Source organism: Metarhizium album (assembly GCF_000804445.1).
Source record: "Metarhizium album ARSEF 1941 chromosome Unknown scaffold_1, whole genome shotgun sequence".
NCBI classification, from domain to species: domain Eukaryota; kingdom Fungi; phylum Ascomycota; class Sordariomycetes; order Hypocreales; family Clavicipitaceae; genus Metarhizium; species Metarhizium album.
Window position 1 is genome coordinate 52,341 of NW_024467575.1, and position 27,827 is coordinate 80,167.

At 55.3% G+C, this 27,827-nt stretch overlaps 8 protein-coding genes across 8 annotated transcripts; 2 read left to right on the forward strand and 6 right to left on the reverse strand.

Moving 5' to 3' along the window:
- Positions 1–699: 699 nt before the first annotated feature.
- Positions 700–2,407, reverse strand: MAM_00014 (Serine hydroxymethyltransferase; the record flags this gene model as incomplete). Its single annotated transcript, XM_040818814.1, has 4 exons — positions 700–1,690; positions 1,766–2,130; positions 2,222–2,272; positions 2,369–2,407. 4 exons carry the CDS (start codon positions 2,405–2,407, stop codon positions 700–702), a joined length of 1,446 nt encoding a protein of 481 aa, XP_040682078.1.
- Positions 2,408–2,850: 443 nt separating this feature from the next.
- On the forward strand, positions 2,851–5,590 carry MAM_00015 (class I alpha-mannosidase 1A; the record flags this gene model as incomplete). The annotated part of the gene is made up of 3 exons (XM_040818815.1): positions 2,851–4,197; positions 4,266–5,236; positions 5,302–5,590. 3 exons carry the CDS (start codon positions 2,851–2,853, stop codon positions 5,588–5,590), a joined length of 2,607 nt encoding a protein of 868 aa, XP_040682079.1.
- Positions 5,591–6,616: 1,026 nt separating this feature from the next.
- Positions 6,617–7,538, reverse strand: MAM_00016 (Membrane fusion mating protein FIG1; the record flags this gene model as incomplete). Its single annotated transcript, XM_040818816.1, has 2 exons — positions 6,617–6,992; positions 7,078–7,538. The coding sequence occupies 2 exons, from the start codon at positions 7,536–7,538 to the stop codon at positions 6,617–6,619; spliced, it is 837 nt and encodes a 278-aa protein (XP_040682080.1).
- A 1,321-nt stretch (positions 7,539–8,859) lies between these two features.
- Positions 8,860–11,390, forward strand: MAM_00017 (RINT-1 family protein; the record flags this gene model as incomplete). The annotated part of the gene is made up of 3 exons (XM_040818817.1): positions 8,860–10,452; positions 10,530–10,824; positions 10,888–11,390. The coding sequence occupies 3 exons, from the start codon at positions 8,860–8,862 to the stop codon at positions 11,388–11,390; spliced, it is 2,391 nt and encodes a 796-aa protein (XP_040682081.1).
- A 421-nt stretch (positions 11,391–11,811) lies between these two features.
- MAM_00018 (mitochondrial carrier protein (Ymc1)) lies at positions 11,812–12,686 on the reverse strand (the record flags this gene model as incomplete). The annotated part of the gene is made up of 3 exons (XM_040818818.1): positions 11,812–12,244; positions 12,285–12,474; positions 12,587–12,686. 3 exons carry the CDS (start codon positions 12,684–12,686, stop codon positions 11,812–11,814), a joined length of 723 nt encoding a protein of 240 aa, XP_040682082.1.
- A 1,056-nt stretch (positions 12,687–13,742) lies between these two features.
- Positions 13,743–18,887, reverse strand: MAM_00019 (Protein kinase domain containing protein; the record flags this gene model as incomplete). The annotated part of the gene is made up of 3 exons (XM_040818819.1): positions 13,743–13,872; positions 13,946–17,775; positions 17,847–18,887. The coding sequence occupies 3 exons, from the start codon at positions 18,885–18,887 to the stop codon at positions 13,743–13,745; spliced, it is 5,001 nt and encodes a 1,666-aa protein (XP_040682083.1).
- A 2,083-nt stretch (positions 18,888–20,970) lies between these two features.
- Positions 20,971–23,283, reverse strand: MAM_00020 (Glycoside hydrolase, superfamily; the record flags this gene model as incomplete). Its single annotated transcript, XM_040818820.1, has 1 exon — positions 20,971–23,283. The coding sequence occupies one exon, from the start codon at positions 23,281–23,283 to the stop codon at positions 20,971–20,973; it is 2,313 nt and encodes a 770-aa protein (XP_040682084.1).
- Positions 23,284–24,054: 771 nt separating this feature from the next.
- Positions 24,055–26,906, reverse strand: MAM_00021 (sugar transporter; the record flags this gene model as incomplete). The annotated part of the gene is made up of 11 exons (XM_040818821.1): positions 24,055–24,493; positions 24,556–24,620; positions 24,683–24,768; positions 24,824–25,000; positions 25,064–25,135; positions 25,292–25,508; positions 25,600–25,831; positions 25,897–25,990; positions 26,052–26,351; positions 26,428–26,715; positions 26,795–26,906. The coding sequence occupies 11 exons, from the start codon at positions 26,904–26,906 to the stop codon at positions 24,055–24,057; spliced, it is 2,082 nt and encodes a 693-aa protein (XP_040682085.1).
- Positions 26,907–27,827: the final 921 nt, after the last annotated feature.

Genomic DNA, 27,827 nt, shown 5'->3' on the forward strand with positions numbered 1-27,827 from the left:
AAACTAGCTTCGTAGTGTCAAGTGAGCAATTCCTCGGTGGGCGACCAGTTTTTGTGTGATGACAGAGTGTGTCCTAGGTCATAGACCGCTTTGAAGAACTGGACAACGGAACCCGAGACCCGTGGGAGATAAAAGTCGCTGAGATGGATTTCTGACGAACCAGTCGTTTTACCCTTGCAGCCCGTCAAGTAGGGCGTTCATAATCGAAGGCTAATAATACCAATGATTTGGAACGGATGCCATGATTCACAATGAAATACAAAGTGCGGTCTAGAGGAGGACAGTGCTGTCACGACAGTGAAAGTGATCGGTATTTCTACAAGAATCTTAGCTGGGCCAACTTCTTCAGGGCCAATCATTGTGTCATCTTGGAGCGTTGAGCGCCTCTGCCTGACTGCGTATTAGCAGACAGACATTCCAGGTTCGCAAGTTGATTCCGATTGTCTTCGGCGACTCCCGTTCTTCCCGTTCTACCCGAGCTATTCCGACATGAAACGTTAACAAAAGAAAAGTTTGGTCAACGATAAAAGAAAAAAACCATGTCAATTACGCCAGCCCGTGAGATGCAAGTTGTTGAACATTCGCCTTTTTGACCTCATCACATGTTAAATTCCTTGGATAAAGAGATGTACACCCGCCGTCATCGTGCCATCATGATGCCGTTCCTTCTTTGCCACACCGATTAAGAGATCGTGGCATCTAGATGCCAGCATCCAGGCGCCAACCTTCAACAGGAAGGGGAAAGGCGCTGGTCCAAGCAGCGATTTCCTTACGAAGCTCGGTAATGCGAAGAACCTCGCCGCTGGCAACCTTGACCTTGAAGTCCTTGAGCTTGTTGGCTTCCTTGGGAAGGGCAGCTTGAACCTCCTTGCAGATCCTGACGCTCTCGTCGATATATTTGGCGACACGCTCAAAGTCCTTCTCGCCAAAGCCACGGCTGGTCATGGCGGGGGTACCGATGCGGATGCCGCATGGGGTGAGGGCGCTCTTATCTCCGGGAATGGCATTCTTGTTGCAAGCAATGTTGATCTGCTCCAGGACAGCCTCGACACGGGCACCGTCCAGGCTGAACTGGCGGAGGTCAAGGAGAACCATGTGACTATCAGTGCCATCAGCAACTAGCTTGTGGCCAAGAGCCTTGAACGTGTTCTCGAGAGCCTTGGCGTTGGATACGACCTTCTCCTGATAGGCCTTGAATTCAGGAGTCTGAGCCTGCTTAAGAGCAACGGCCAGTGCGGTGATGGTGTGGTTGTGAGGTCCACCCTGATGGCCGGGGAAGACGGAAAAGTTGATGGGGCCCTCAAGATCGTAGAGAGTCTCCTTGCCAGTCTTGGCATCGACAGAGCGGACACCCTTGCGGAAGAAGATCATTGCGCCACGGGGGCCACGGAGAGATTTGTGGGTGGTGGTGGTGACGACATCGGCGTACTGGAAAGGCGTGGGGATAACCTCAGCAGCAATCAGTCCAGAGATGTGAGCCATGTCGACGACGAGGTAGGCGCCAACAGAGTCGGCAATCTCGCGCATGCGCTTGTAGTCAATCAAGCGACAGTAGGCAGAGGTACCAGCGACGAGGATCTTGGGGCGGTAGAGAATGGCATTCTTAGCGAGCGTGTCGTAGTCGATTATGCCAGTCTCGAGATCGACTCGGTAAGGCATAGTCTCGAAGTAGGTAGAGACAGCAGAGATTCTGCGTGGGAGAGGAGCGAGTTAGGAGACAAAGCTTCTGGAGAAGGCAGGGGAACGATAAACAGGACAAGCTTACTTGCGCTGAGGTGTCTGGTAGCCGTGAGAGAGATGACCACCGTGGGGAAGGTCAAGTCCCATGAGACGACCGTGAGGAGGCATGATGGCCTGGTAAACCTGCAAGTTGGCAGGGCTGCCAGACAAGCACTGGACGTTGACGCCCCACTTCTCGGGGTCGAGATGAAAGGCGTCGAGAGCTCGCTGCTGGCACAGCAACTCGATGCGGTCGATGTGCTGGTTGCCTCCATAGTAGCGAGCACCGGGATAGCCCTCCGAGTACTTGTTGGACATGGGCGAGCCGAGGGCATCGAAAACGGCACGAGAGGTGATGTTCTCCGAGGCGATGAGAACGATGGACTCTCGCTGGCGCTGAACTTCATCCTTCTATAGCGGGGTATGGTGAGGTGAGTATGAGGGCGGAATCGGTACGGACGACGAGGCTTGCGAACCATCGGCAAAGACTGGCAATACGTACCATGATGTCAGCGACCTCGGGGTCGGTGTCGAGAAGAGACTTCTCGAGCATCTAAGAAGGATAGGAGGCATGGTTAGCTTCAATTCGCTCTTCAACCCGGTCAATTGCATCGTTTTCGTCGTGGTAGATGGCGCGGCGAGGACGAACCTCCTTGTGAGACGCGGACAAGGCGTACTGGGAAGACATTGTGAATGTGAAGTCGAGGGACGGGTATGGATGGAGAGAAAGATGACAACGGAACAAGATGTGGGATGGAGAGACACAAGGGGGGTGGATGGGAGACGAGGGGAAAAGAGTCGAGTCAAAAAAAAAAAAATTTTAAAAATGGCGGGGCGACATGGGAGATACCTCCATGTCATGTCCATTTGTCGTGGACTCGTGCGCGACTGCCTGATTAAACTGGCGTTTATAAGCCCGTGCGGTTGGTGCAAAGACGTTCAATACTACTCGGTACTGACCCAAGTACTCTGTGGGGACGTGACATGAATTATGTACACTTGAGTACGTATCAAAATGGACCTAGGCCTGCACTCAATGATCCTGCGACTGCGCCAAGTGAGCATCTATCCCTCACAGCGGTTGCAATGGCGCGACGACGATGTAGACCGTTCACGGTCTTTGCCGCAATCATGGTTGTTTTGTTACATCGTGTTCTGCAGAACACGTGGCAGCCCGGTCGCGTGCCAGAAGCACGACTGTATTCGGATTCAGCCGTCAAATCCCATCTCGAATCCGCCCACGAGGACAAATCGCGAGGCCACAGCACGAGTGGCGACACACCATCATCAACCAGTCGTCAATTCTCCCTGCCGACCAAAGTACCCTGGACAAAGCCCAAGGAGCGCTTTCCCCTGCCCCGGGATAGCATCATTGCGCTGCCCACTGGCACCGCAAACAAGATACCCCGGATCCAGCATGTCTTCTCTCCCGAGGCAGAAGGCCCCAGGAAAAAGCGCTTGCAGAGGCAGGCAATGGTCCAGGGGGAAATCCGGCGCTCATGGACGGGATACAGAAAGCACGCTTGGATGCACGACGAGCTGATGCCCGTCTCCAATCGATCCCGCGATCCTTTCTGCGGATGGTCGGCGACATTGGTTGACTCGCTCGATACCCTGTGGATTGCCAGCCTCAAGGACGAGTTTGACGAGGCCGCCAAGGCCGCCGGAAACATCGATTTCACCCATGCAAACGTTGCTAGGATCCCCGTTTTCGAAACAACCATTCGGTACTTGGGCGGCCTGATAGCGGCCTACGATGTCAGTGGCGGCGCGTCGGGAGGCTATTCCTTTCTGCTAGACAAGGCCGTTGAGCTGGCTGACGTCTTGATGGGCGTTTTCGACACTCCGAATAGAATGCCTCGACTATTCTACTACTGGCAACCCGAGCACACCTCGCGACCCGCCGCCCGACCCGCCGGCGCAATCATGGCAGAGTTGGCAACTCTGTCCATGGAGTTCACCAGATTAGCCCAGTTGACGGCACAGCACAAATATTACGATGCCATCGATCGCATCACCAATGGCCTGATCGAATTGCAAAATGCGGGCACCGCCATCCCCGGACTCTTCCCTGAGAATTTGGATATTTCCGGCTGTAACCGGACTGCTACAGAGGGCCAGAGCAAAGCGCCCGAGGCCCAAGTTGATTCAGAGGTGCCGCCAAAGGCGCCCCAAGGACATGACCCAGGCGAGGTTGCTACAAAGTCTACTGGTCCTGGTGGCAGAGTGAAGCTTGACGACCGACTCGAACGCCGAGCGCCGCCACCTCTGCAACAGCATGTTGACGCTGCGCTGCCTGCTTTTCAACCGCCTACCGTCAAGTCTCGGCCAAATTTGCAAGTCCCTCTTGGAGCAGGTGGAGCCAAGTCGGAATTGGACTGTGTTCCTCAACCACCTGTATCTGTGTCTAAATACCATGGCCATGAAAAATATCACATGGGTGGCGGCCAAGACTCTGCGTACGAGTACTTTGGCAAGGTAGGCCTACCCCTAGATGCAACGATTGTTCCGTGCGATGGACTACTAACTTGTCTTGGCAAAATCAGGAGTATCTGCTTCTCGGCGGCAAGGAACCCAAGTATCAAAAGCTATACGAAAATGCCATTGACAGTATTAACAAGTATCTTCTGTTCCGGCCCATGGTCCAGGGAGACTGGGACGTCATGTTTCCCGCCAAGGTCACGCTGGCGCCTCACGGAGCGTCCGCAAAGGTCGAGTATGAAGTCACTCACTTGACATGCTTCATCGGCGGCATGTATGCCCTTGGTGGAAAGCTTTTCGGACGTGAGAAGGATCTGCAATATGCCAAAAAGCTAACTGACGGCTGTGTCTGGGCGTATCAATCTACCGCGACTGGAATCATGCCTGAATATGGACAGGTCATTCCCTGTCCCGGTATGGAGAAATGCAGCTTTAATGAGTCTCTATGGCGGCAGCAACTCGACCCCGTTACCCGGGAACAGGACAAGGAAATCCCCGGGTGGGAGAAGTACAGATCATCACAGCACGGGCGATCAGGAAGTCACTCGCTTCAACATCAAACAGCGCATATGGAAAAGGAGAGAAGAACAGGGGGCCTTGACACGTTGAGCGGAGACGATGGAGACAACGGTTCCCGGCGAGGAACACGCAATCCAGGCTCACCCTCGACCTCGTTATCTGACAAGTCCGATGTTCTGGAAAAGAGAGCCGCCAGCTCTGACGAGTCCGAAGACGTGGCCCCTACATCTTCCGATGGGACCAGCTCGCAATCAAGGCGCGGCAAAGAGTCCGGCCCCGGTGGTGAGAAGCCCACCAAGCCGTCCAAGTCTGACGAATCGAGTGATGCTCCAAGCGTCAACATTCCTACTTTGAAGGAGGACACTGGCTCGCAACCACCCAGCATCCCCTACAACCGACCGCCTCATGCAGATCACGCCCCGAAACAATATTCGCACGAAGAGGTGGTACAGGAGAGGATTCGGGACGGCACTCCTCGCGGATACAGCTCTGTTTCCAACACTAAATATATCCTTAGGTATGTCGGGCGGTTTTGCGTTTGCCCTCACCACACCGTCCTCGACGCCACTGACCCCCCGTCAGACCAGAAGCCATAGAATCAGTGTGGTACATGTATCGCATCACAGGAGACCCCAGCTGGATGGAAAAAGGCTGGGCCATGTTCGAGGCCACGATGGAGGCCACCCGTGCGCCGCAGGCCAACAGCGCCATTGACAACGTCCTCCGCAAGGATCACCTGCCTCTTGATGGGATGGAGAGCTTCTGGATCGCCGAGACGCTAAAGTACTACTACTTGCTGTTCTCGGAGCCGGGCGTCATAAGCCTGGACGAGTGGGTTCTCAACACCGAGGCTCACCCCTTCAAGCTGTAGGCCATGGACGATGTGGTCGACGGCGCTGTGCGTCCCGTCTTCTCTGGCACGCATCTGCACAACGTGGGCACGAGGCGAGAGGGCAATGCATGAGCATCATTCGAAGTTGTATAAATAATGCATTCCATGCGGGCGGCAATTCACGGCGCTATAAGGCTTAGCGGGACAGGAGTTGGAAACACGGTTCCTTTTTCTCTTTTCAGTATCTCCCAAGTCGGTAGCGTTTTCGTCCAAGCATGAATAACATCATTGTCATCGTCCAACCTGCTGCCGTGGTGGCCCCAGAGTCACATGGAGTCGTGTCAAGACAGCCACAGCATGAAACATGAAAGACGCGCGACGTTTTGGCAAACACATGCAGGCACCGCCGTTCCATTCCAATTAGAGTATTCCTCGGCACATGGCCCCTTCTTGTCGAAGTTGGTGCTGGTCAAGATCCCATCCCATATATACATGGCTCCCTTTCGTCCCACGGCACCACAGCAGGCGACCCGTTCGCATTCTCAGATTCCCACCAGTTAGTTTCCTCGACCTTGACACGTCCTTGCTTCCTCGCCAAAGCCAATTCCAAGACCACCAAAGCCAGTCAAAGCCAAGTCAGAGTAAAAAATTCCAAACCCGAAACAAACAAGGCCACGAGACACGGTCCCCAGCATCGTCGGACAAGACACTGCCACGCGCTTTCCCCAATGAATGAAAGTACTAGAAGATGTCCGTCGGTACCGGTGACCCGGCCCACCGCGTGCAGGGATAAGTAGAGAGCCTATGTTTTCGTACAAGGCCGGCGATGATGTAGATGTGCGTGTCTGCAGTAACGAGGGTCCCCCCCCTCTCTCTGAAACTCCGATGCTGATGCGAATCTTGTGCCCTCCGTCTATATACTAAACCTTCTTCATGTCGCCCTCGGTCGGGGAGATTCCATGCTCGTTCACGTAAACATCACATGTATATATGTTAAAAAAAAAAAGCGAAATGCAGGGTATTCTTTTGGACACCGCCACAACATGCCAACACTCGAGCAGCCGTCTAGGCAGACATCATGTATTTGAACACAGTCATGCTCAATATCATAATGAGCATGCCGACCGTGACAACGATGAGCACTGCGAAGGAGAACCAACCCATAACCATGGCGCTGGTGCCCACGCCGCTCCTGACAGAACCGTTGCCGAAATCTTGGGCAATGATGGACGCCGCAACCGACGCCGTGTGTTGCCACAGGACAGACACGAGGACGAAGACGGAGGAGATGAAGATGATGGTGAGGGCGACCTGTGAGACGGCCCGTGAGGGGAAAGGCTTGACGTTGCGCTCGGATCCTTCAGAGTCCTGTTCCCTATGCCAACCGGGAAAGGTGGCCAGCAGTAGAATACAGAGGAAGGCGAAGATGATGGCAATGATTCTGTGGCAGGGGGTGCTCCGGTTAGCGCAAGGTTTCCACGTCTGGACGGGCAGGCGAATCCAGCCGATGCCAGAGATTGACTCACATTAGATATGGAAAGACAATCATGTCTTTGAACTGGCCCGCGAGCCAGATGAGGTTGAGCGGATCCTGGTCAACAGACACCTCCTTGGCCAGCGCGGTGGCATTGTTGCTGCAAAGCCACGAGCCGCCATCGGGATTGACACAGATGCCAAAGTACCCGACACGGGCCTGGAGACTGGCACTGCCGGCAATGTTGGCAATGGCAGTGGCGACATTGTAGTCAACCTGTGCCGTGTCGGGAACGGCCTGATACCGTTGATAGTACAGCGAGAGCAGGAAAACGTCCGGAATCAGCGGCGACGACGACGAGCAGCCCGCCAGCAGCAGTGATAGTAGAATGATCACCACGGCGACCAGAAGCATCAGCACATGGTGGAAGCCGAAAAAGGGAATGAGGCGGTACCAGCCGAGCTGAAACCGTGGCGGCGCTCGAGAGCTCGAGCTGCTGCTTCCTCGCGCCATATGTGATGCGTTGTCGTCCTACGAAGCCTTCGTGGACGAAAAGGTCGAAAGAGATACTCGGGGCCTCGAACAACGCAGCCTGACTCCCCCGTTGTCGTTGACGATGTGTACGACGGAGGGGTCGGGAAGGCGCCTGCAGCGCGATGGAAAACTGTGTATCCCTTCTCCCAAAACCCGGCTCGAGCTGGTTCTTCGATTCGGTACGCCCTCCGGTCTTCGGACGCCTCGGTGGTGTTGCCGACGATAGGGGACTTTTTCTCCGCCGTCGAGGATGGGCTGCGCTGAGGAATGTAGCGTAGCTCCGGAATGCGGGAATCGTCTTGCCAATGTCCAGGAATAGGAGAATGGGCCGCTGCGAGAACCAAGAAACGTGGGCGTGGGGTATCGAGACAGTCTGGAATGTAAAATGATCAAAGAGGGAGCTCGTCTTTAGATGTTGGACAAACCCGGTGGAACAAGGCCTATGTCAGTAGTACTATCTTGCAATATTACTCGGGTTAAGCAACTTTGGTTTTCTTTGGAATGTACGAGCGAGGGCGAGAGGGAGAAAGGAAAACCTGCGTTTGCTTCTTCTTCCTGCCTCCTCAATAACAAGATTTGATCTCCGGTTAGTATCCGGTGGATCGCTTTGAACCACTCAGTGCTTGTTTGGGTTGTAAAATTGCGATGGCTGGGGCGCAGAAGTAGAGAGTACGGAGTACGGAGTAGAAGAGCTGGAGTTCACGAGGTGTCACGGTCTCAGCAAAGTACACCACCCATGGGGTTTTTGAGGCGTTGAGACGTTGTGCGTCGCTGTGGTTGGCCCAGCCACGTTGATTTTTATTTACTTGGCCTGGTTGGGGTTGACTAGGCGACGGGAACCCCTGCTCCGATGGGTAGTGACTGGTGACGTCCCCGGCCGCCTGCCGCCCACTGCCAGGGTAGGTGGGCCCGCGGCGCCAACGTGGGCAGGGCAAGTTGCCACGGACCTGCATTGGGGGGGTCCTGCGCCTGCCCTCCAGGGCTGTTCGAGCGAAGTTGATGTCCTCTGCATTGCCGCAACATTGTTGCTGCCAGTGTTGCGGCAATGTGTTTGCTACTCCGTACTTAGCCAGCTACCACGGTGTCGTTCTGCTCTTCTCGGCCCAAGCTCCAGAGCGGCCTCTGGCGAGGGACGCCCGGTCAAGTTGCCGTTAGCGCCTCGTTACATGCATATCCCCGGATGGTGCAAACGCCGCAGTCGATAAGCTCGTTCCCGCCCACGACACCAACTTCAACCGACGACTCCAACACAGCAGTCAACTTCAGTTGCCGTCGCCATATGTGCTGTCAATCCACCAACATGGCGCTTTCTCATGCCGAATCGAGCCAGGCCTTGGACCTCCGCGTCGAAGACTACCTGGACGACAAGCTTCAGTCAATCGCTGATCTGGACACGCTTGATGAACTGCTTGTCAATGTCGAAACACAGCGGAACCAGCTCCAGTCCCAGCTCGATGACGCTGTCAAGGAGCTCGAAAAGGCCCGTCGCACCACCGAGGGCCGGAACGAATCGCTGCAACGTCAGATCGACGAATTCAGCGAGCTGCAGACGAGCATCGACACCCGAGTCAAGATCGCCGCTGCGTCAGATGCACCCAGTGAGGCCATTGCTCGCCTGCAACGGCCCATGAAGAAGCTCCAGCACGTCGAATTGGCGCAGAAATATCTGATGCTGGTACAGGACGTAGAAAGGCTTCGCGTTGAGGCTCGGTCGCACCTGCCAGACAGCCCTAAAGCCGCCCTCGAACCCTACGCAAAATTGAAACAGCTGGCGCTGAAGCTGAGGTCCTTGTCGGGCAATGAGGAGCTTCACTTGGTTGACCACGTCCAGGCCGTGACCGAGTCTTTGTGGAACGAGATGAAGGAAACAATGTCGGCAGAGTTGGAGGGCGTTTTGGAGAGGCGGCACTGGCCAAGAGTCGATCCCCAGGCCGAAATGGACGACGAGTGGATTGCCTGCGTCGAGAAACTCCTCGACCTGCAGATGTCTGAAATTGTCCACAGTAGCAGCGCCGTGCCTCTTCTGCCGTTTGATGTCATGGCCGCCATTTTTGCCGCGGAATTCCGGTTCCATTTCATGACCGACAAGCCCACCAGCAGCCCGCAGTCCATCGGCACGCACTGTTTCCCTTGGTTCCTGAACCTGATTGAGAAATGGGACGGCTTTTTCCGCGACAACCTAGGTCACCTTCTTGCCACCAAGTTTCATGAAACTCCCGTGGCTGAAAGGACTGTGTACCTGGACCCAGTGTGTGCTCTCATCACCGCTATGCTCCCCGTAATGAGGGAAAAGGTTCAGGCGGTTGCCAACGAAGCCATCAAGAACCCCCCTTTTCTGAGCTCATTCATGTCGCAGCTGATGACTTTTGATGAAAACATTCGGCTCAGGTTCAACTATGACGGTGGTGATGACGACAGAGGATGGCATGGTCTGACTGGAGAAATCTTGGAGGACCACTTTGACACATGGTTCAAGGGTGAAAGAGAGTTCGCGATGGCGCGTTTTGAAAAGATTATAGAGTCAGCTGATGGCCGCAAAATCGACTACGACTACTCTGTCGCAGGCAAGATGAAACCCACGTTTGCTGCCGTTCGTATAACTGATCTCTTGAGAGTTGTCACCGGGAGATACGAACGGTTACGCCGACTGAAACATAAAACCAAGTTCCTTACAGATATCCAGCTGGACATTTTGGATGGGTACCATGATCGCCTGAGAGGGTCTCTGGAAGCGTACCAGTCCATCACATCGACACTGGGCCGCACGCTTCACGGCGCCTCCAAGGAGCAAGTTGCAGCTCTGGAGGGGACGGGCGCACTGGAGACGCTGTGCAAGGTTATTGGCAGCTCTGATCATATCGCTAATACTCTGACGGAATGGAGCGACGAAGAGGTGAGCTGCAGGCATTATTCGCATACTACCAAGTGGTTTGGGTGGTGGGAGAAGAGAGTTCTAACAGCCTCACGCAGTTCTTCGTCGTGCTATGGGAAGACCTCCAAGCACGGGACGCCCAGCGAAGCAAGCGAAACAGCGCCGCAAGTGGTATCGAGCCGGGCGGCATCTTGGGCCGCGTGCCCAGCAACGTCGGCGACGGCAGCAACAGTGACAGCGGCATATTTGACGAGACAGTTTCCGCCTACTCGTCACGCCGCAACGTGGCAGAGCAACTCCTGGTCAATGCGCTAGCAGACTCTCATGCCAAGTCGTTCCGTGCCTACGTCAACAAAGTCCAATGGACCACGGTTGGGGACGCCGCAGCCTTGGGTACGTACGACGATCACTCCGCATGATGTGCCGCCCTCCAACTGCTTACCTCGCACACCACAGATGAACCGTGGCAGTTCTCTATCACGCCGGAACTGGACGAGCCGCTGCGCATTCTACAGCGCAACTTTGATTTCCTCACCAGAGCCTTGTCAACAGCCTCCTTCCGCCGCGTGTGGCACGACGCCCTGGACAAGCTCCAGGACCTCCTCTGGACCAGTGTCCTCCTCAAGCAGTCATTCACCACCCTTGGCGCCGCACAATTCGCCCACGACGGAGGTGCCCTGTTCTCTCTTGTGGAACGCTTCATCCCTGGCGGCTCGGGTGCGCTGGACTCGCTCCGCGAGGGGATGCAGTTGCTGAACTTGCCCACGGCGGCGCCCGCCGACAACACAGGCGGCAGCGTGACGCGGCTCACGCTGAAGGAGGCCAGCGACCGGGTGTTTACCGACAACGATGAAGCGCGTAAAGCACTGGACGAGCTGGGCCTCCGCGTCTTGACGCCCGTGAATGCGAGATACATCCTGCAACGGAGGGTAGAGAATAACGAGAATATCGGATGGTAGCATGATTGAGTAGTCTTTTCTTGACAGAATTGCAAGAGGGGAAAAAAAGGCGCTGTATGTGCAGAGCTAGCAACCACCGCATCTATGGTACTTTGAAGGCCGCCCCAAAAAGAGCCCCCACGCTTATACTGACGTCTTGTCTCCAATGAACCGTTGAAGTGCTCCCCGTTCGTTGTAGATGGAAAAATATACATGTATAACAAGAAACAAGCCTTGTAGACTTTTCTACGTCCAAGTTTTCACCCCCAAGTGCATGACGCGTGACGTGATGTCAAAAAAAAAAGAAGAAACCCCCCGGCAACAAGAAGCCACGCCGTAAATGATGCGTCAAACACTTGACCCTCAGCAAGGTGGGATGGTCGCTCTCTCTCTCTCTCTCTCTCCAAGAAACAACAAAAGACTCAACACGCTACACAAACGCTCAGCCGATAGCTCTCATGGTCATTTCCACAACGGCAAAAGTGCCCGCGCTGACGGGCATGGCACGAAACAGCGTCGGCCAGATGCCTCTCCAGAAGCCCGCGAGCCCGTCGGCGCGCCAGGTGGCGGCGAAGCAGGCCCGCATGCTGGGGTACTTCTGGCCGGGGCCGAAGCCGTCCGTCTGCATCTTGCTCTTGACAACGTCGAAGGGGTAGCTCGCGAGCCAGAGGGCCTTGGCGGCCAGGCCGCCGTACAGGGCGATCTTCCAGGCGGGGACGTCCCTGCGGTGGACGGCGTTGCGCGCGGCGTCCCGGCTCACGAGGTACTCGAAGGCGGCGAACCAGGCCCCGTAGGCGGCGGCCTCGCGGCACACGGTGACGGCGGTGCCGCGGTAGACGGCGGCCAGGACGCCGCCGCGCGCGCTGGCGCCGAGCCTGCGGACGCAGTCTAGCGGGCCGGCGTAGAGCCTCGAACCACCGCCGCGCGGCGTGGAAGGCGCCGAACTGGATCGAGACGCAGGCCCCGATGCCCAGGAGCGGCGTGAGCGTGCCCTTGTAGAAGGCGAGCGCGCCCTCGTTTCGGTAGATGGAGGCGGCGGCGTGCACGGCGCCCGAGTACCGGCTCGTCGTCTGGAGCCGGACTTTGACAATGTCAAAGGGCTGGCCTGGGGCGGGGGCGCCAAGTCAGTCAGCTTCTCTCTCTCTCTCTCTCTCTCTCTCTCTTTTGCCTTGCCATGGGTATGTGTTTCTGGCCCGTCCTTTCGGCGGAGCGCTTACCGATCAAGACCTGCGCGATTCCTCCCACGGCCCCTGAGAACAGATCCTTGGCCGTCTGCAGTCCTCGGCCCTGCAGCTCCTCGACCTCGACTGCGGCCATTGCGGGCGGCGGCTCTGTGCGGCGCGAGATACGGGGGAGTAGGTGCTTTGCGGCCGGAAGACGAGGGATGCACACTCTGAAAAAAAGAGGAGGAAGAGGCGGCGTCTGGACGGACGGAGGATTCAGTACAAAGGGATGCAGAGCCAGGAGGGCCACAGCCGAATAAATGTAGGTTGCAAGGACGACGGATGAGAAGCAAGTGCCATCAATCTCATCTGGTCACATCCAATCCAATCCAATCCGATCCGGGCGGCGAGCGATGAGCCGGTTTGAGCTCCGATGTCGTGATTCGTTTCCGCCATGTGTGACATGCACCTTTCCGCGGGGCGGCCCCGATTACGGACTACGGAGTCGCTTAACCGCAACGTAACGCGCCTAATCCAGTCAGACCCTTAACCAGCCTTGGCTTAGCGCGGGAAATGACCTCTTTGAAGCCATTGGGGCAGCGCAGCGCCGCAGCGGCTAGTTATTTCTCACTCAGATTTCCGAGTCATCAACCTCATGTTTGTTCAAGGCTCACATCGGCAGAACCGGCAGCAAATTGAAACCTTGGCTCGAGTAATTTCTTTGCCGTGTACAGCAGAGACCGTGTCCTGTACACCGACTCATCTCCTTCCACAATAACATCGGCTTGGGAATGCAAAATCATAAAGGACCAGCAAGGCGCCCCTTGACAAGTGGCCTGAAAGACAGCGGTGCCACTGCCGAGGGCCTGGATTATACCGTCTTCCAGTTTTCACGGCTACACTCATTATGAATATTAATGTACTGATGTCCCCATGTCATATCGTCGTATCCTATTGTATCCAACACCGACACCAACGCTGTTTCACGACGCCAGTTCCATCGCCATTTGAATTCGAGGCTTACCTCGCACGTGCTCGCGCGCCACTCCGTTGCCTTGAATTACCGCACAAGTAGACTTTTTTTTTGATACCCATGCAAGCCATCCGCAACCACGTGTCGGGAAAAAAAAAGGCACAAAAAGACAGAAAAAAGATCCAAAAAGACGATGCCGAAACATGCGTGAGCTAGTAGAGTAAGCCGCATGCTGCATTATGAGATCTTGTAAGCATCCTTGATCTTGGTGTACAGCTCTGTGTCGTAAAAGTTGTAGTTGGGGTCCAGGTCGCAGAATGGGTGTTGCGAGAGGAGCACGTCGGCTGTTGGACGGTCAAACGGATTCCTAGACAAACTAGTTAGCAGCCAGTCTTTGATTGCCCCAAGACTTGCTTGCTCTCACTGAGAAGCCCACTCACACTTGAAAACAGTCCATCATGAACGCCACTGCCAGCGGCGCAATGGTTTCTTGAATGTCCTCCGGAATGGGCGGCGTCTCTCCATTTGCGATCTTGTAAATGGCCCCGACCGCTTCTTCCTTGCTCCAGGGTCTGCGGCCGGCAAACATCTCCAGCACCACACACCCGAGACTCCAAATGTCCACCTTGGCGCTGTACCCTTCTCCCTGAGACCGGATGACCTCTGGCGCCATCCAGAACACTGAGCCTTGCATCGAATTGGTCTTGTCATTGCCGTAAATGTTGTCCGTCTTCTTGGAAATACCAAAGTCGCTAATCTTGCAAGTCCCATCCAGATCAAGTAGAATATTGTCTGCCTTGAGATCCCTGTGCAGGATACCCTCACGGTGCAAGTAAGCCAGCCCGGAGAGGGTCTGGCGAGTCAGCGATGAGACCACAGATTCTTCGAACTTGCCGTGCTTTCTCAAGCAAGATCCAATGCTGCCACCAGAGATATACTCGAGGAAGATGCTGATGCTAGTCTCCTTTCGCTCGCACCCCAGGTACTGAACAATGTTGACGTGATCCAAATGCTGCATGGTGTCAATCTCCTGATCCAATGCAGCCACCATTTCTCGCATCTTGGCCTTGTCTCCCCCCGCCGCTTTGGGGTTTACCTCCACCTCCTTGACTGCCAAGAACTCACCCGTAGTGGCATTCATACCGAGGTAGACACGACCATACGTCCCCTTGCCGATGAGCTGGCCTTTGAACCATCTAAACGTGGTCTGTCGCTTGGGGAGCGTATCCTGAGGAATATCCGGCACTACCATGCTTCCCCGCTGATCAGGCCGAATCTGTACAATGTTTGCGTTGAACATCTTGGTGCTCTTGCGTCGCATCAAATTCGTCTGCGAGTTGCTGCCTCTTGGTTGTGAAATGCTCGTGTATCGCTTGTTGGCTTGACTGGCAACTTCACGGATAGATTTCATTCTGCCCAACCCGCCAGACCGGTGTATGCTGCGGTGGGCCACGGCACGGCTGGACGTAGGTCGCTCCGTAGCCTTCAAAGTCGACTCGTCGGAGCCCAGAGTGTCGTTGTCATTGGTGTACAACGAGAGCTGACGTGATGGTGGCACCGCTGCAGGGAGAGGCCCCGATGCAGAGGGACCGGATAGTGTTCCTCCAGGTCCCAGACGGGCAGGATTGGAGCTGTTCCTACCATCGCCAAAGTCGTTTGACGGAAGTGGCGGGATGTCCCCGACCGCATGGTCTTCAAGGACGGGCTGGTCTAGGTCGAGATTGGGGAAGAAATCGTCCAAATTGTTCAGCAAGTCGTCTGTGGGTGGACGGTTTGCCCATACGTCCTTCTCAATAAACGACTTTCGACGATTGATTTGGCTTTCCTTGTCAGAATCCCACGTATCAGTCTGCGGCGTGCCGGGCGTTCTCCTCGAGCTAGATGTTCTCGCGCCGCCATCATTGCTACTCTCGAAGCTATCGGGCGATTTCAAGAAAGTGACAGATCGTCCCTTCTCTTTGCGTGAAGTATTAACATGCAGAGTGGGACGAGTGCCTGTACCCGATTGAGCATCTGATGAAGCGTTTGCGCCAACGTCGCTACTTGGCTTATCCTTCTTCCTGCCAGCTAGAGGAATAGCAAACAGACCGTCGTCGCTAGAGTCGTCGTCGCCATCGTCACCAGAGGGAGGCTTGACGTCTCGAGTGGGCGGCTGTGAGGACGCCGTGTTGGCGAACTGAACGTCGGAATCTTTAAAGTCCAAATCCTGCCCGTGAGACTTTCGCTTCGCGGGGGAAAAGCCGCTGGAGCCCCTGCTTTTAGAATGAGCAGAGCTAGGGCTGATGTCGCCCGGTGACACAGGCCTCGGCACTGTTTCAATGTTTTTAGCACTTGCACCAGAGGGTACCCTTGGAGGAACCAGCACCGGGCCGCTGCCAGGCGTGTAGTCAGGCACAACAAATGGAAGATTACCTGGACTCCACGTCACCGAGCCAGGGGATCCGTTCGCTGGCTTCGGACTGCCTCTCCCGCGAATGCTAGTTGAACCATAGTTCACACTGGACAATGCCGTCTTACCTGACTGCTGCTGAGCATTGCCGCTACCCGCTGATGAGGATGGCGGCGATACTATGCGGCCTGAAGAAGTAGCCTTTGGGACATTGGCGGTGGATTGCCCGATGGCACTCAAGTTCCTGCCAATGCCAACTAGAGCAGCTCCAATGCCGCCACTCGCGGGAGCATGCTGTGCTGCACTCGTTGCCTTGCGGTGGCTGTCTGTGATTTCGGCATCGCCACTGGCCGTTGGAGGTAGATGTCTGGGCGATGGAAAACCATCCATGCTGCCGCTAGAGTTCCTCAAGTTGGGGCCCGGTTTTCTACTCAATGAATTGGCTTTGATCAAAGTCGCCGACGGATCACTAGGCGGTGCCGGTGGTCGTCTTTGGGGGAACAGCTGGTCTGGTTTCTTATCCTCGAATGGCGACGGACGGGGCTGATCAAAATCGACATTGCGACCCTTGATGCTGCTAGACGGCACATACTCTGGGGCTTTTGGGCTTTCCTTCTCATTTGCCTCCTTTCTCTTGGCCAGATATGCTCGCTGTTTTCTCTCAATTTCTGCCCTGTAGTCGCTGGCTTCCTGAGCCAGGGTCTTCTCGTCGGTCTCGTTCCCGAGCGTATTCGCCCTGGAGGAGGGGGGTGACGAGCTCGATCGTTGCCTGCTACGATCATACGACTCTTCGTCCAGTCCAGGAGGGATGTAGCCCGGGAACAAAGACGCAGGCACTGAGTTTGGAGTCGTGGCGGAACCCAGCTTTGCGGGCGATATGAAGAATTTCAAAGCGCCCGTGGAGTCGCCCTTCACTCGCTTGTCGGTGACGAGTTGTTGGTCATCGAGCGGCTCAGTGTGATCTGCCTTGCCGAGTTCCGTGGCAAAAACAGAATACTGATCGGATCCGACCAGACCTAGGCTCTCACACACAGTCTGGCGGATCTCAGCGGCCGACTCTGCTTCTGTAATATCGCACATGCGGTAATTCCAATAGTCTGTGGTAGCCAGCACAAGTGTTCTTGCGCCGCTAGCGTGTTTCAATCTCTCCAGCAGCAAAAGCTGATCCCGCTCGTGGGCTCCAACAAAGGCAGACCCAAGACGATCGAGTTGAGGATCGCTTCCGTTCAACGACGTACACACATCGGTGAGAGATTTGGGAACACACATGGGTGACTCTGGAGAGTCGACCTCGTCGGGCGAAGGGAAGGAGCCGTCTTCCCTTTGTTTCTTTTTCCTCGACAAAAAGCTCAAAAAACTCTTGGAATCTCTTGAGGATGCCGAGGCTTCTCCCCCGGCTGACCTATCACCAGAGTGGAGTGGCGAATGTTGGGATCGGTCTTGGCTTCGTGAGGCTGACATGGCTTCTGTCAGGGCGAGGCCTCGGCTGACAATGGCAGCAGCATCCGGAGGGATGCCAGAGCCATAGGTGGCGGCGCTGGAGGTCACCGAGTCCGCACTGTTACGTGAACGATGGCCAAGTTTGGCGGAAGCGGGGGATGCATGGAGGACGGGCGTCGTCGCGGATGGGAAGAGAGATTGCTGGGGAGCAAGGCTGCCTCCTGGACTGTTCGATGTGCCACGAAACGTCCCACTTTCAGCGTTTTCGTTTGTCTTGGGGCTCAACTTGCGGCCGCCGTCATAGTCTAGATACTTTAGGGCTGACCGATGGCTTGAATCGGAGCTCATTGTGCCGCTGCTGGGGATAGGCATGGTCGTGGATCGTGTTTGACAGAATCGCTGAGCAGCGAAATTGACGCTTCCAGCAGAACCCAACGGTGTCTGGAGCAAAAGGTTAGAAATGCCACACCAACAGTTCTTCAAGCTCACAATGCTCTTGACCGAATACTCACACCTGGTGAATCCACTGATTCAAAGCCGGCGCTGGCATTGTGGCCATGTGAGGCTGTAGCCGAGTCTGCTCGGTTGTGGCTGCTCACCATTTTCGATGGGTCAATCGGTTTTCCAGTGACGATGCTTCGAATTAGCTTACGCATACGCTTTCCCTCTTCCCGCTCCCGCCGCTCCCGGATCTGATCCCAGCCCGTCTGGGCCAAGCGTGGATAGACCTTTTGATGCATTATGCTGAAATTTCCACGACCACTGTGCGGACTGCCCAGACCAAGGAACTGCGCCCCGTGCAAGTTGAGGTCTCTGAAAGTCTCCTGCCATTCCTTGGAGAATTGATTTTGGGCCAGCCAAATCAGGACAGTGTCAAGCGGCCACTGGGCTGCCATCTCGGGCGGTATTGTGCTGCCACCCGTGGCGATGGAAGCGTTTGAGGCATTGCTAGACTGATAGAAGCGATCTCGGGAGTTGAGATCGTCCATGGAAGCCGTGTTATTGGTGTCCATGGCGCTCATCTGGGGCTGGACATACGAGGCGGAAGTGCTCGCCAACTCGTTGGGATCGAATCCCGGGATCCCTACACCTTCACCGTATGTTCCTCTCGAGGGTATGTACGTGGCCCCCATGGCCATTCCGTCGGTTGGTCGCGGAGGCGGGGGCATGGCAACGGTCTGTCCGGCGGCCATTTGGGCGTGATATTTCGGATTGTATGGTAGATGCTGGTGTCCGGTAGGGGGAGGCGGCGGAATGCCCATGGTAGTTCGGCCGTCGTACAGCTTGCCGTAGTTGCCATGCCATGACTGTTGCGGCCCGTGGGTGCTATTTGGCGGCAGACCTGGCGGCGGAGGAACCATGATGCCGTTGGCAAGACCCGGGGACGCGCCAGGGTATCTCGGGGGCGGCGGGGGGATATTCATCATGGTGCCCATGGAAGGACCGGCGGCCATGGGCGGTGACATTGGCAGAGGAGGAGGCGGCGGAGGAGGAACTTGAAAGGAGCGTGTAGGATCATTGCCCGAGACATGTCTTTGGCCGCCTGAATACATGATGTGCAACGACGATGGGCGGCAAGCGGGCAACAAGCCGCCAGGAGCCAAAGGAGCTGACGCTGACGGAGGAAATGGTTGGCAGTCGTGCAATGAGTTGTCGCTGGCGAGGAGAAGAGAGGACAGGAGAGGACAGGAGAGGAGAGACGAAAGCTACCAGGAGACAATATAAGTCGTGCAGTATATACTATTTCAAAAACAATGGAATTCGAAGCATCAACCAGGAGCAGGCAAAATCGCGGCAGGCGGGCGTCGACGTGGTTTTGCAATGCGGAAAACACCAGACACATGCGGAGGACTGGCGGACCAGGATGCTGCGGCAAGCTCTTGCTTGGTACTTAGCGGGACTTCATTTGCCGAGCCTCCATCAAGTGTTTTGGGTTCGCCGCAGGGTGCGACGATGATGTTGACGGGGGGTATCGACGGCAACGTTTCGAAGCGTGGAGGGAGATGGGACGGCGCATGGTGCGCGGGATGCCGATGAGGCCATGGGGGGGAGGGGGATAATAACAGTGAGTTGTGGCCCGTCCAGCCGAAGCTTTGGGAGGTGAGAGAGGAGGACCAAGCCAGGATGCCCAGGTGGTGATCAGCCGGCCTGGTGCCACGCTCTCCAGGGCATGCTGAGGCAGGAGTGCCCAGGTACCCAGGCACTTACCTTAAGTACCTACCAAGTACCTACCTAGGTAGGTAGGTACCTAGGTAGTTGAGTACGTGTGCAAGTACTCAAGTAGGTACCTGGGTGCATAAGTACGAGTCCAGGAGGCTACTCCGTACAGGCCTTCGACATACTCGGGTGCTTGGTGTATCGGCAATTTCATCTTGGTACTCAAGTCGACGTGGCCTGCACAGGAGCGAAGCGCTCTCGACAAACTCTCGTCGCAGAGGCTGACGCTGATCATGCCGTCTATTGCAAGTGCCCAGCAACACAATACGTCCGGAAACATCGAGTAACTACAGGGTACTCCGTACAGAGGATCAGTCCGGTCCCTGGCAGCTTGGCCTCAGTGCAGCCCCCTCCAGAGTGAGCGGACCAGCCACTGGCTCGTGCACCACGGGGTTTTCACATGTGCAGTTACTTCACTGGCTGTGGTGCCGCTGTCAAGAACTCGCCAACGTTTTTTCCCCCCCAACGGTGGCAGTTATCAATCTGGTCTGCGGAGTCCGCGGGACGAGCCATCATCGACAGAAGACGAAAGACAGACATCCGTCAAGCCTTCATTATGCTGCTCGTCGGACATGCGCAACTTTTGCCCTGTCTTCGATGCTGCCAGGTCGTCTCGGATGCGCAGCCAAATTCGTTCCACATTTTGTCTGGTCGCATCGATTGCACCCGCCGGCTGTCGGCCGAGCACACAGCCGGACTGAGTACGTAGTTGACTCCGCCGTGCCTACTTCCAATGTTGGCATCTAGGACCAGCCTGCTGCCACTGCAGTCACAGGCGCCGCCTAGGCAGGTGGGAGGGCCATGGCCTCCAGATGTCTTGTCCGCAGCCGAGCGGCAATAGTCGAGGTCTGCTGGCAGCCCGTTCCCCCGCCTAGTTCCAGTCCGGCGCTTAGCACTGATGAATGCGGGTAAGGAGTCCGGAGTAATGGAGCAGTGCGGGCGAATGGGGAGAAGCCCCGCCTGCCGCTAGCGTGTCCGGTAGGCGCCCGATGAGCCGATAACCAGCACAGGCTGGGGTGTGTCACCGTGTGTGCGAGGAGGACAACTGCCCAGGTAACTATCTAGGTACTTACTTAAGTACCTTCTTAAGTATGGCGTAGGTATGTGTGAAAAAAAAAAATGCTAGTCTTGTACTCTATCATGGACTTTTGCCAAAATGTTGCTGCCCGGATCTGGCGGGTGCAACAACTAAAACCATGCTACGGAAAAAAAGGGGAGAAAATCTCAAAGAACTAAAAACATGGAGAGAGAAAAAATAATAAAAGACGAAACAACTGCCTAACCGGGAATTTGCTACGCTCCCGTGTTTCAGCATACTTGAGCAAAACGCCTGGCACTGATACATAAACCTATGCCCTCGGGGTCTCAAGGGAAGAGACAACAATCCCATCCTGCTCATGCCCGTCATCTCTCGGCACTTCACATGATTGCGCAGTTGCCCAAGCTGGGGCCGTAGCCTTGTTGGCACTGCTCCAAATAACCAGCCTCCTCCGCGGAACCCTCCGGCAGATTGTGTTTTCTCACGACACCCTGAATGTTGAGCGTCTGTTCCCCTTCAGGATGCCACCACCTCAGGCGTTGAAGCGTGGGACCTTCGCTGTCATCTGAACTCAGCTCCCATTTGCCAGCAGACACGGCCACCTCGCACTGATCCTTGGGGAAATGATACTCGGGGAGAAAAACGACGGTTGGCGCCTCGCTGCTGGCAGCATTTGGCGCCGAAACTTTGAGATGGAAGGTGCACTTGCGGAGATCGAATCCCGTGGACAGCACACTGCCTGCCACAAGAGTGGGGGTTGGTCGGATGAAGGCCTCTGCAGCTCGGTACCCGGGGGCATTAGTCAACTCGGGATCCCTTGACAGTCGGCTGGAGCTGATTGATGGCGTTGTGAGGGTGCGCTGAAGGTTTCCAGGCGTCACGCTCTCATCGTCGCCGCCGGCGTCTCCACCGTTCATCGTCGACAGTTTGAGGAGGCTGCTCGCAGACTGACCAGCCGCTGCGCTCCTGGGGACCGGAGAATGCGGCGGCAGCTTGTCGTCGATGGAGTGGATGGACAGGTCTTCGCCGTTCCATTGGTCGCCCCGTTCGTGGTCGTTCATCACCGTGTATACCCAGAGGCAGTGGCCTTCGATCTGAGAGCCTTCCACGCCAAAGTAGTTGGCATCCAGTGCGGCTGACTGGCTGGAGTAGTCTCCTGTCTTGTAAGCCTTCTTATCGTCCATGTCGTAGGGTATCCCGAACTCGGTCAACAGGCACGGGTGGTTGCCTGTCCTGTCCAGCCCCTCCTGTCGCAACGTTGCCAGCTGGTCTTTGAGGCAGTTCCTGATGGCCGTCTCCCCGATTTTGATTGCAAATGCAGGGTGCCAGTACTTGCCCCGAAGTACACCCACAACGTCGACATTCCATGTGCTGTTCCAGTGTTTGGTCATCAAGGTGATGCCGTCGTAAAAATGCGGCGTAAAAGCCATCAATGGGTCGTCGTCCTCGGTTCCCTTGATTTGAGGGGGCAGTTCTAGTGTGGGATACTGCATAAGCATGATGCATTCCTTGTGATGGGCCCGGCACGTCTTGCTGTACTTTCTCCAAAAGTCCATAAAGTAGGTGTTTGTAAATTCGGGATAATCAATGGCCTTGCCGGTTCTAGGGTTCTTGGCAAAGTAGTCTTTTTTGAGCATTGTGTCGGTTTCTACATCCCAAACACCGTGCTGCGCCCACAGACACTCGCCGAGTTTCCAGCCAGGATGGCGCTTCCAACCATACTTGGAATCGTCGTATCCCTCTGGCAACCAGGCCTTCTCGCCATGAGGGTCCACCAGCGTCGTGCCTGTCTTGTAGGGCCCTAGGCCTCCCATTTCCCAGGTATCAACCTCGCAGGCCCTGCCCATGCCTGTCAAGAACGTCTGCCACATGGTTGGGCAGGTGCCCTTCTTCAGGGGGTGTTCCTTGGGGATGACTGTCAAGTCCACATAGCCCGCCATGCCCCTGTTGGGCTCGTTCATGCTCTCCCAACCCATGACAACCTCATTTTCCAGATCGCCCGCTTCGTGTATCCGCTTTGCTAGATGCGCACAGGCCTTGACGAAGTGATCCTGCAAATAGTCCTGGATGTTGACGCCGTCGATGACGCAGTTTGGCGCAAAATCTTTTCCGGCAAAGAACAGAGTGAACATGGTGCCGGCGGCGAGTCTGTGGTAATTTGTTGACCAAATCATCTTGGGGAAGGCATCCGGGTCGGGGTACGTGTTGTGAACGATGGCGGCTTCGGTGGCGGCGAAGCTCTGAGGATTGAGGCCACAGGCGTACAAGGTCCACATTGGAGCCCCTGAACCGCCGGTGAATCGCGACCAGACATCCTGGTGAGGGTCCATGAAGACGTAGAAACCATAGGACTTTGCTGTCCTCAGCACCTCGATGGTATGCTGGATGTACTGCTCGTCATAGATGCCGGGGCCCGACGCTTCGATTGCCTCCCAAGTGAAGAGGTAGCGGATAGTGTTGAAGCCATAGCGTTTTATCCTGACAAAATGTGTCGCGGCTTCCTCTTTGCTGAACGGGCGCTGGTGGAATGTGACGCTGTCGCCGTCGAAGAAGTCGTGGGCAATGTGAGACGGTTGGTCGGGTTCGGAGGGGAGTTTGGCGTCGCCAGCGACATTGATTCCGCGTAGGACAACCTGTCGACCGTGGGCGTCCCGGAACTGGCCATCTTCAATCGTCAGCCGAAAGGAGGCCATGTCGTCTTGCTTGCGAGAGGGTTGCGGGTGACGAGGAAGAGGGCAGGCCGAGGAATAGGATGGACGGAACAAGGGCGAGCTGGTCCGGGCCTGGAAATCAACTTGTCCACCAGTCGGGTCGGGTCGGGTCGTGTCGTGTCGTGTTGCTCCCACGAGCACGAGTTAAGACGATTACCACCGAGAGCCAGTGCGTGAGCTGCTCCAACGTCAAGTTGGTGGGTGCGGCAACGCCGGGCGTCTGGCGCTCGACTCGCGCGGACTGCAGAGTCTCGGAGTTTCGCAGTGCGTGGACATGAACCGCAATGATCAGCAAACGCGTGATACTCGGTAAAGAGTCAAGACCACACGCCTGGGCACTCCCTCCCCAGGTATGGTGGTATAATGTAGTAGTAGTTATTAGCGTTTATTTCAATTTCCCCTTTCCCCTTGAATTCCCGTCCCACCAGTTCGCAAAACGACACGACGACTCTGCATCGTCTCCTCTCGTATCCGCATTCGTATTATTGGTTCGCCAACGTGAAGGGCCCATCACGCTGCCTCCTCCCTTCAGCCAATTCCATCACCCTGGTGGGCACATACAATCGACCATTACAAACTTTGTCTGGAAAAAGTACGACATGCTGATAATGCGACATTGCTTTTTTTATTCCTCCTCATTTTGTTGCCCCTTGTCCGCCAGGTCGCGGCTACTCATTCGTCACCGAAAGTTGGCTTGACGTCATTGGACCTGATGCCCGGGCGACAAGTCTGGCCGTGGCCGGCCTGGCCTACTTACTGCTTTGCACAGGGCACAGCCACTCCAGGAGGGTAAATTTCTTCCATCTCGGCAATATCTGGCCTGGTCGTATCCGAATACATGGGCGGCTGGTAGACATTTGGGCGTCTTGGCTGTAGCTCGACCCGGTCTTCTTCCAAGGCTTCACCACCTCTTGGCTTCAAGTCGACTGCTCGAGTGCCCCAGACCAAGTCTTTGTAAAGCCTTGGCTCGTCCCGTTCCATCCGGAAAACATATTTCCCGACTACCCAGGGCAGGTACCTCGTAAGCTTGAAACGCATAAAATCTCGCTTCGAGACGGCAAAGATGTGGTCCAGCTCTTCCAGGCTGCGTTGCTTCGTCTCCTCAACAAAAAGGAAAACCATGACAAAGGCTACGACGTTGAGCCCAGCAAAGATCCCCATGGACCCTTTTTGGCCGAGGACAGAATTGATGCTGTCGAGTGTGTCAGCCATGGTTCATCACGTGGTAAAAAATGATGCACGCCGAGGACATACCCGGGGAAGAAGACAGCCAGCAACCCGGCAAAAAAGAGGTTAATGGAAATGGCCCATGCTGTACCCTGGTATTGTTATGTTTCGCCTTGATCAGTATATATTTGCCATGTCCCCCATTGCGACTTACCGCTTCTCGATGTGTCAAAGGGAAGCTCTCAGAGGCCAACGTGAAAGGTATCGGCCCAAGCCCGGGTGAGTATGCCATGGCAAAGACTGCCTTGGGGTTAGTGGGACGCCTCCATTTCGGAAAATGGCACCAAACACGTACGGAAAAGAAAACAGGCTGTCACTCCGTTGCGAGTGGTGTCATCTTTGACATAGTCAGAGAGGCCTGCCCCCAGCATGAACGCCGCCATGAAGGGGATTGTCAGGAGCAACCATCTCCTTCGGCCCAAGGTGTCGATGCTCTTTACCGCTGGCAGAGCAAACAAAAAGTTTATTGCTCCTGTATTTTTACGACAAGGTCAGATTATTCTACCTTTGGTGATTGTATGGGAGGCCGTCTCACCAAACCCGAGGCTGTACGCCATGGTGTTGGTGATGGTGCCATGTGCTCCGCCTGCTTTTTGAAACACAATTCCTGCACATATGTGAGCAAATAATCTTCCCAAACGTACAGACGATCAAGTAGAGGTTTACCTGAATAAAAGGCACAAACATTCACTTGAACAAACACGCCCAAAAAAGCCATGTCAGCTCATCCTGCCTCAAGGTGTCGTAAGATGTTCGGACTAACCTCCGCAGAGCTGCTGTGCAAGGTTCACCGTTGATGTCGAGAGCACGGCATTATACAGGCGTCGACGCTGGAACAACTGAGCAAACTGTCTCGCAAAATCACGAATAACCCAGAAGAAGCCAGGCGACATCATTGCGTGCGGGTCAAGGTCGCCAAAGTCCATGTTCTCTTGTTCGATGGATTTGCAGACCAGATAAAGGTCCCTCAGCGCTTGCAACTAATAAAGAGGCGCAAACATTTGTTTGTTAGTGGATAACTCGATCTTGCCACGTGCGCTTTTCTTCAGGAGAATGCTCCTGTGTCCCTACCTTTGTGTTTCGGACTCGCTTCAACGCCATATACGCCTTCTCAACGCTATAGTTAGGGCCCTTCAGCAGGTGATAGCGAGGCGACTCGGGGCAAACAAACAGTGCCATAATCATAAGCGCGAACGCGGGAACCAAAGGGGAGCCCTGGATGAGACGATAGGTGGTGATCGGACTCGCTGCTCTCGTGAAGATCAAGTTGAAGGCGAAGCTCATCATGATGCCGAAAGCAACCCTGTTGCCCAAGTCAGCTTCAACCACCTTCCTGGCCGATACGAGATGGCACCGTGAAGAACATACCAGAGCTGCCAAGCGAGAATTGCAGATCCACGCCAGAATCCCACCGCGGTTTCACTGGCCAGAATGGGAGTACTCACTGCTTTGATGCCCATGCCTAGCCGTTCCGTTAGACTTTGGCAGTAGTTTCAGTATCTTGCACCAACGGGCTGGCTTACCGATGCCATTTACGACACGAACGCCAAACATTTGCGTCCAGGAAGTGACAAATATGGCTCCGATGGAGCTGCCTAAAATCAAGATGGCCGCAACGCTAATACCCCCCCTTCTTCCGAACCAGTAGTTGATGGGCAGGGACAGCGGGCAGCCGATCAACGCGGCAAACAGGAATGGCGAGGAATTTGCAGCACCGAGCTTCCAGTCGTCCGGAGTGATGTCGTGCAAGGAGTCGTTGCTCTGACTCAGACCCCACTCACCGATGTACAATGAAGCACCGTTGACAGAGGATTGTACAAAACCTGTGTCGTATAGCAGTCAGCAGCTTCGTCAAAGCAGGCCCCTTTTCAGCCTCAATCCACCGCAGTCGGAACCGACCTTGTAGAAAGGCTGCCAGTGAAACCGTGGCGATGACGGCGAACATTCCTTTCTCGCTAAAGGCGACGTCCTTTTCATTTCTGAGGGCCGCCTTCTCTTCCTCTGTCAGGATCACCGAGAGCCTATTCCGTTCGTCGTAGCCCGCGGGTTGCCGAGCTGCCTCATCGTACATTCGAATGTCCTTTCCGACCCTGGCAGCCCGCAGCAACTCTTGGTACTTGACCGAAGGAAGGAAAGTCTCTGAAAAGTACCGGACATCCAACTCCAACTCGGCGTCCGTGAGGTGGGCTTTGGACGGTTAGTGAATTGGACTTGGGGGATGAAAGACACAGAGACAGGATCCGGGGGCGGAGGAAGTCGGGCCTACACAGGGGATTTTCAATGACGGCCCTGTCATTGGCGCTCCTAGACTTCGCAATAGCAAAAGTTCTATCGCGATAGGTGGTCGAATAAGCCGGATGAGTTAGAGGCGTCGTCATATCGTACGCTTTATTCCGCAGACACTCTCCTTGGTGCAAAGATCGGACCGTGGCGGAAAATCAAGTGGCAGAGAGCAGAATGGAGAGGGGGAAGAAGGCCTGTTCAAGTTCAGGCCTTCACTACGGAAGAATCTTGGGACTGCAGATCTGTGTTATAGGAGACTGTTGATTCTTTTTGTATTATGCGACGAAAGACAACGCGCGCCACCACGGTCCGAGTGCGTCGATCCTCTGGTAAGATGCCTTCTTGTCTCATCCAGCCACGCATGGGTGTGTCTAATTGCAGCGCAGAAGCAATCTTACCACAGGTCTGCATGGACGAGTTATACGTGTGATTGCCAAGTGCATAGTAGCTCATACAGCCTCACTTTTAGGCACACAGGCGTCAGAGTGCCCGGCGTCAGGAATGGCAAACGGATCTGGAGGGCCGTGCGGCATCACCAACCCGCACAAGCTGTACGTACGTATTACGACTACATATCAACAGATGAACCGTTTCGCTTCTCCAAATTTCTACTCCGTGCTCTGTTGGTCATGTCTGAGAGAACAGAGTCCCGAGCCCCGAGCCCCGAGCGTGTGGCGCTTTCCGGGGTAGAACAAACAATAGGCAACATTGTTCCTTTGTTGCTTACTGGCAGCCCCATGGGTACTGTGAAAGGCAGAAAGTGTTTTGACCAGAGCGGGTTCCAGTCCATCGCATGCTATACTGTGATGTACTGCGGTACGTTGGTGTATAACTACTTATTGGTACGCAAATAACTCCCATCATTTCTGCTGAATCCGCCCTGTGGCTTATTATTACGACAGAGTAGTATGTGCATGAGGCAAGGACATCACATCGAGCGAGCCATGGCCGATGGGCATCAATTGTCGTGGGTTTACCCTGTGAAACGTGACTCAGGCTAGTAAAAGAAGAGGCAG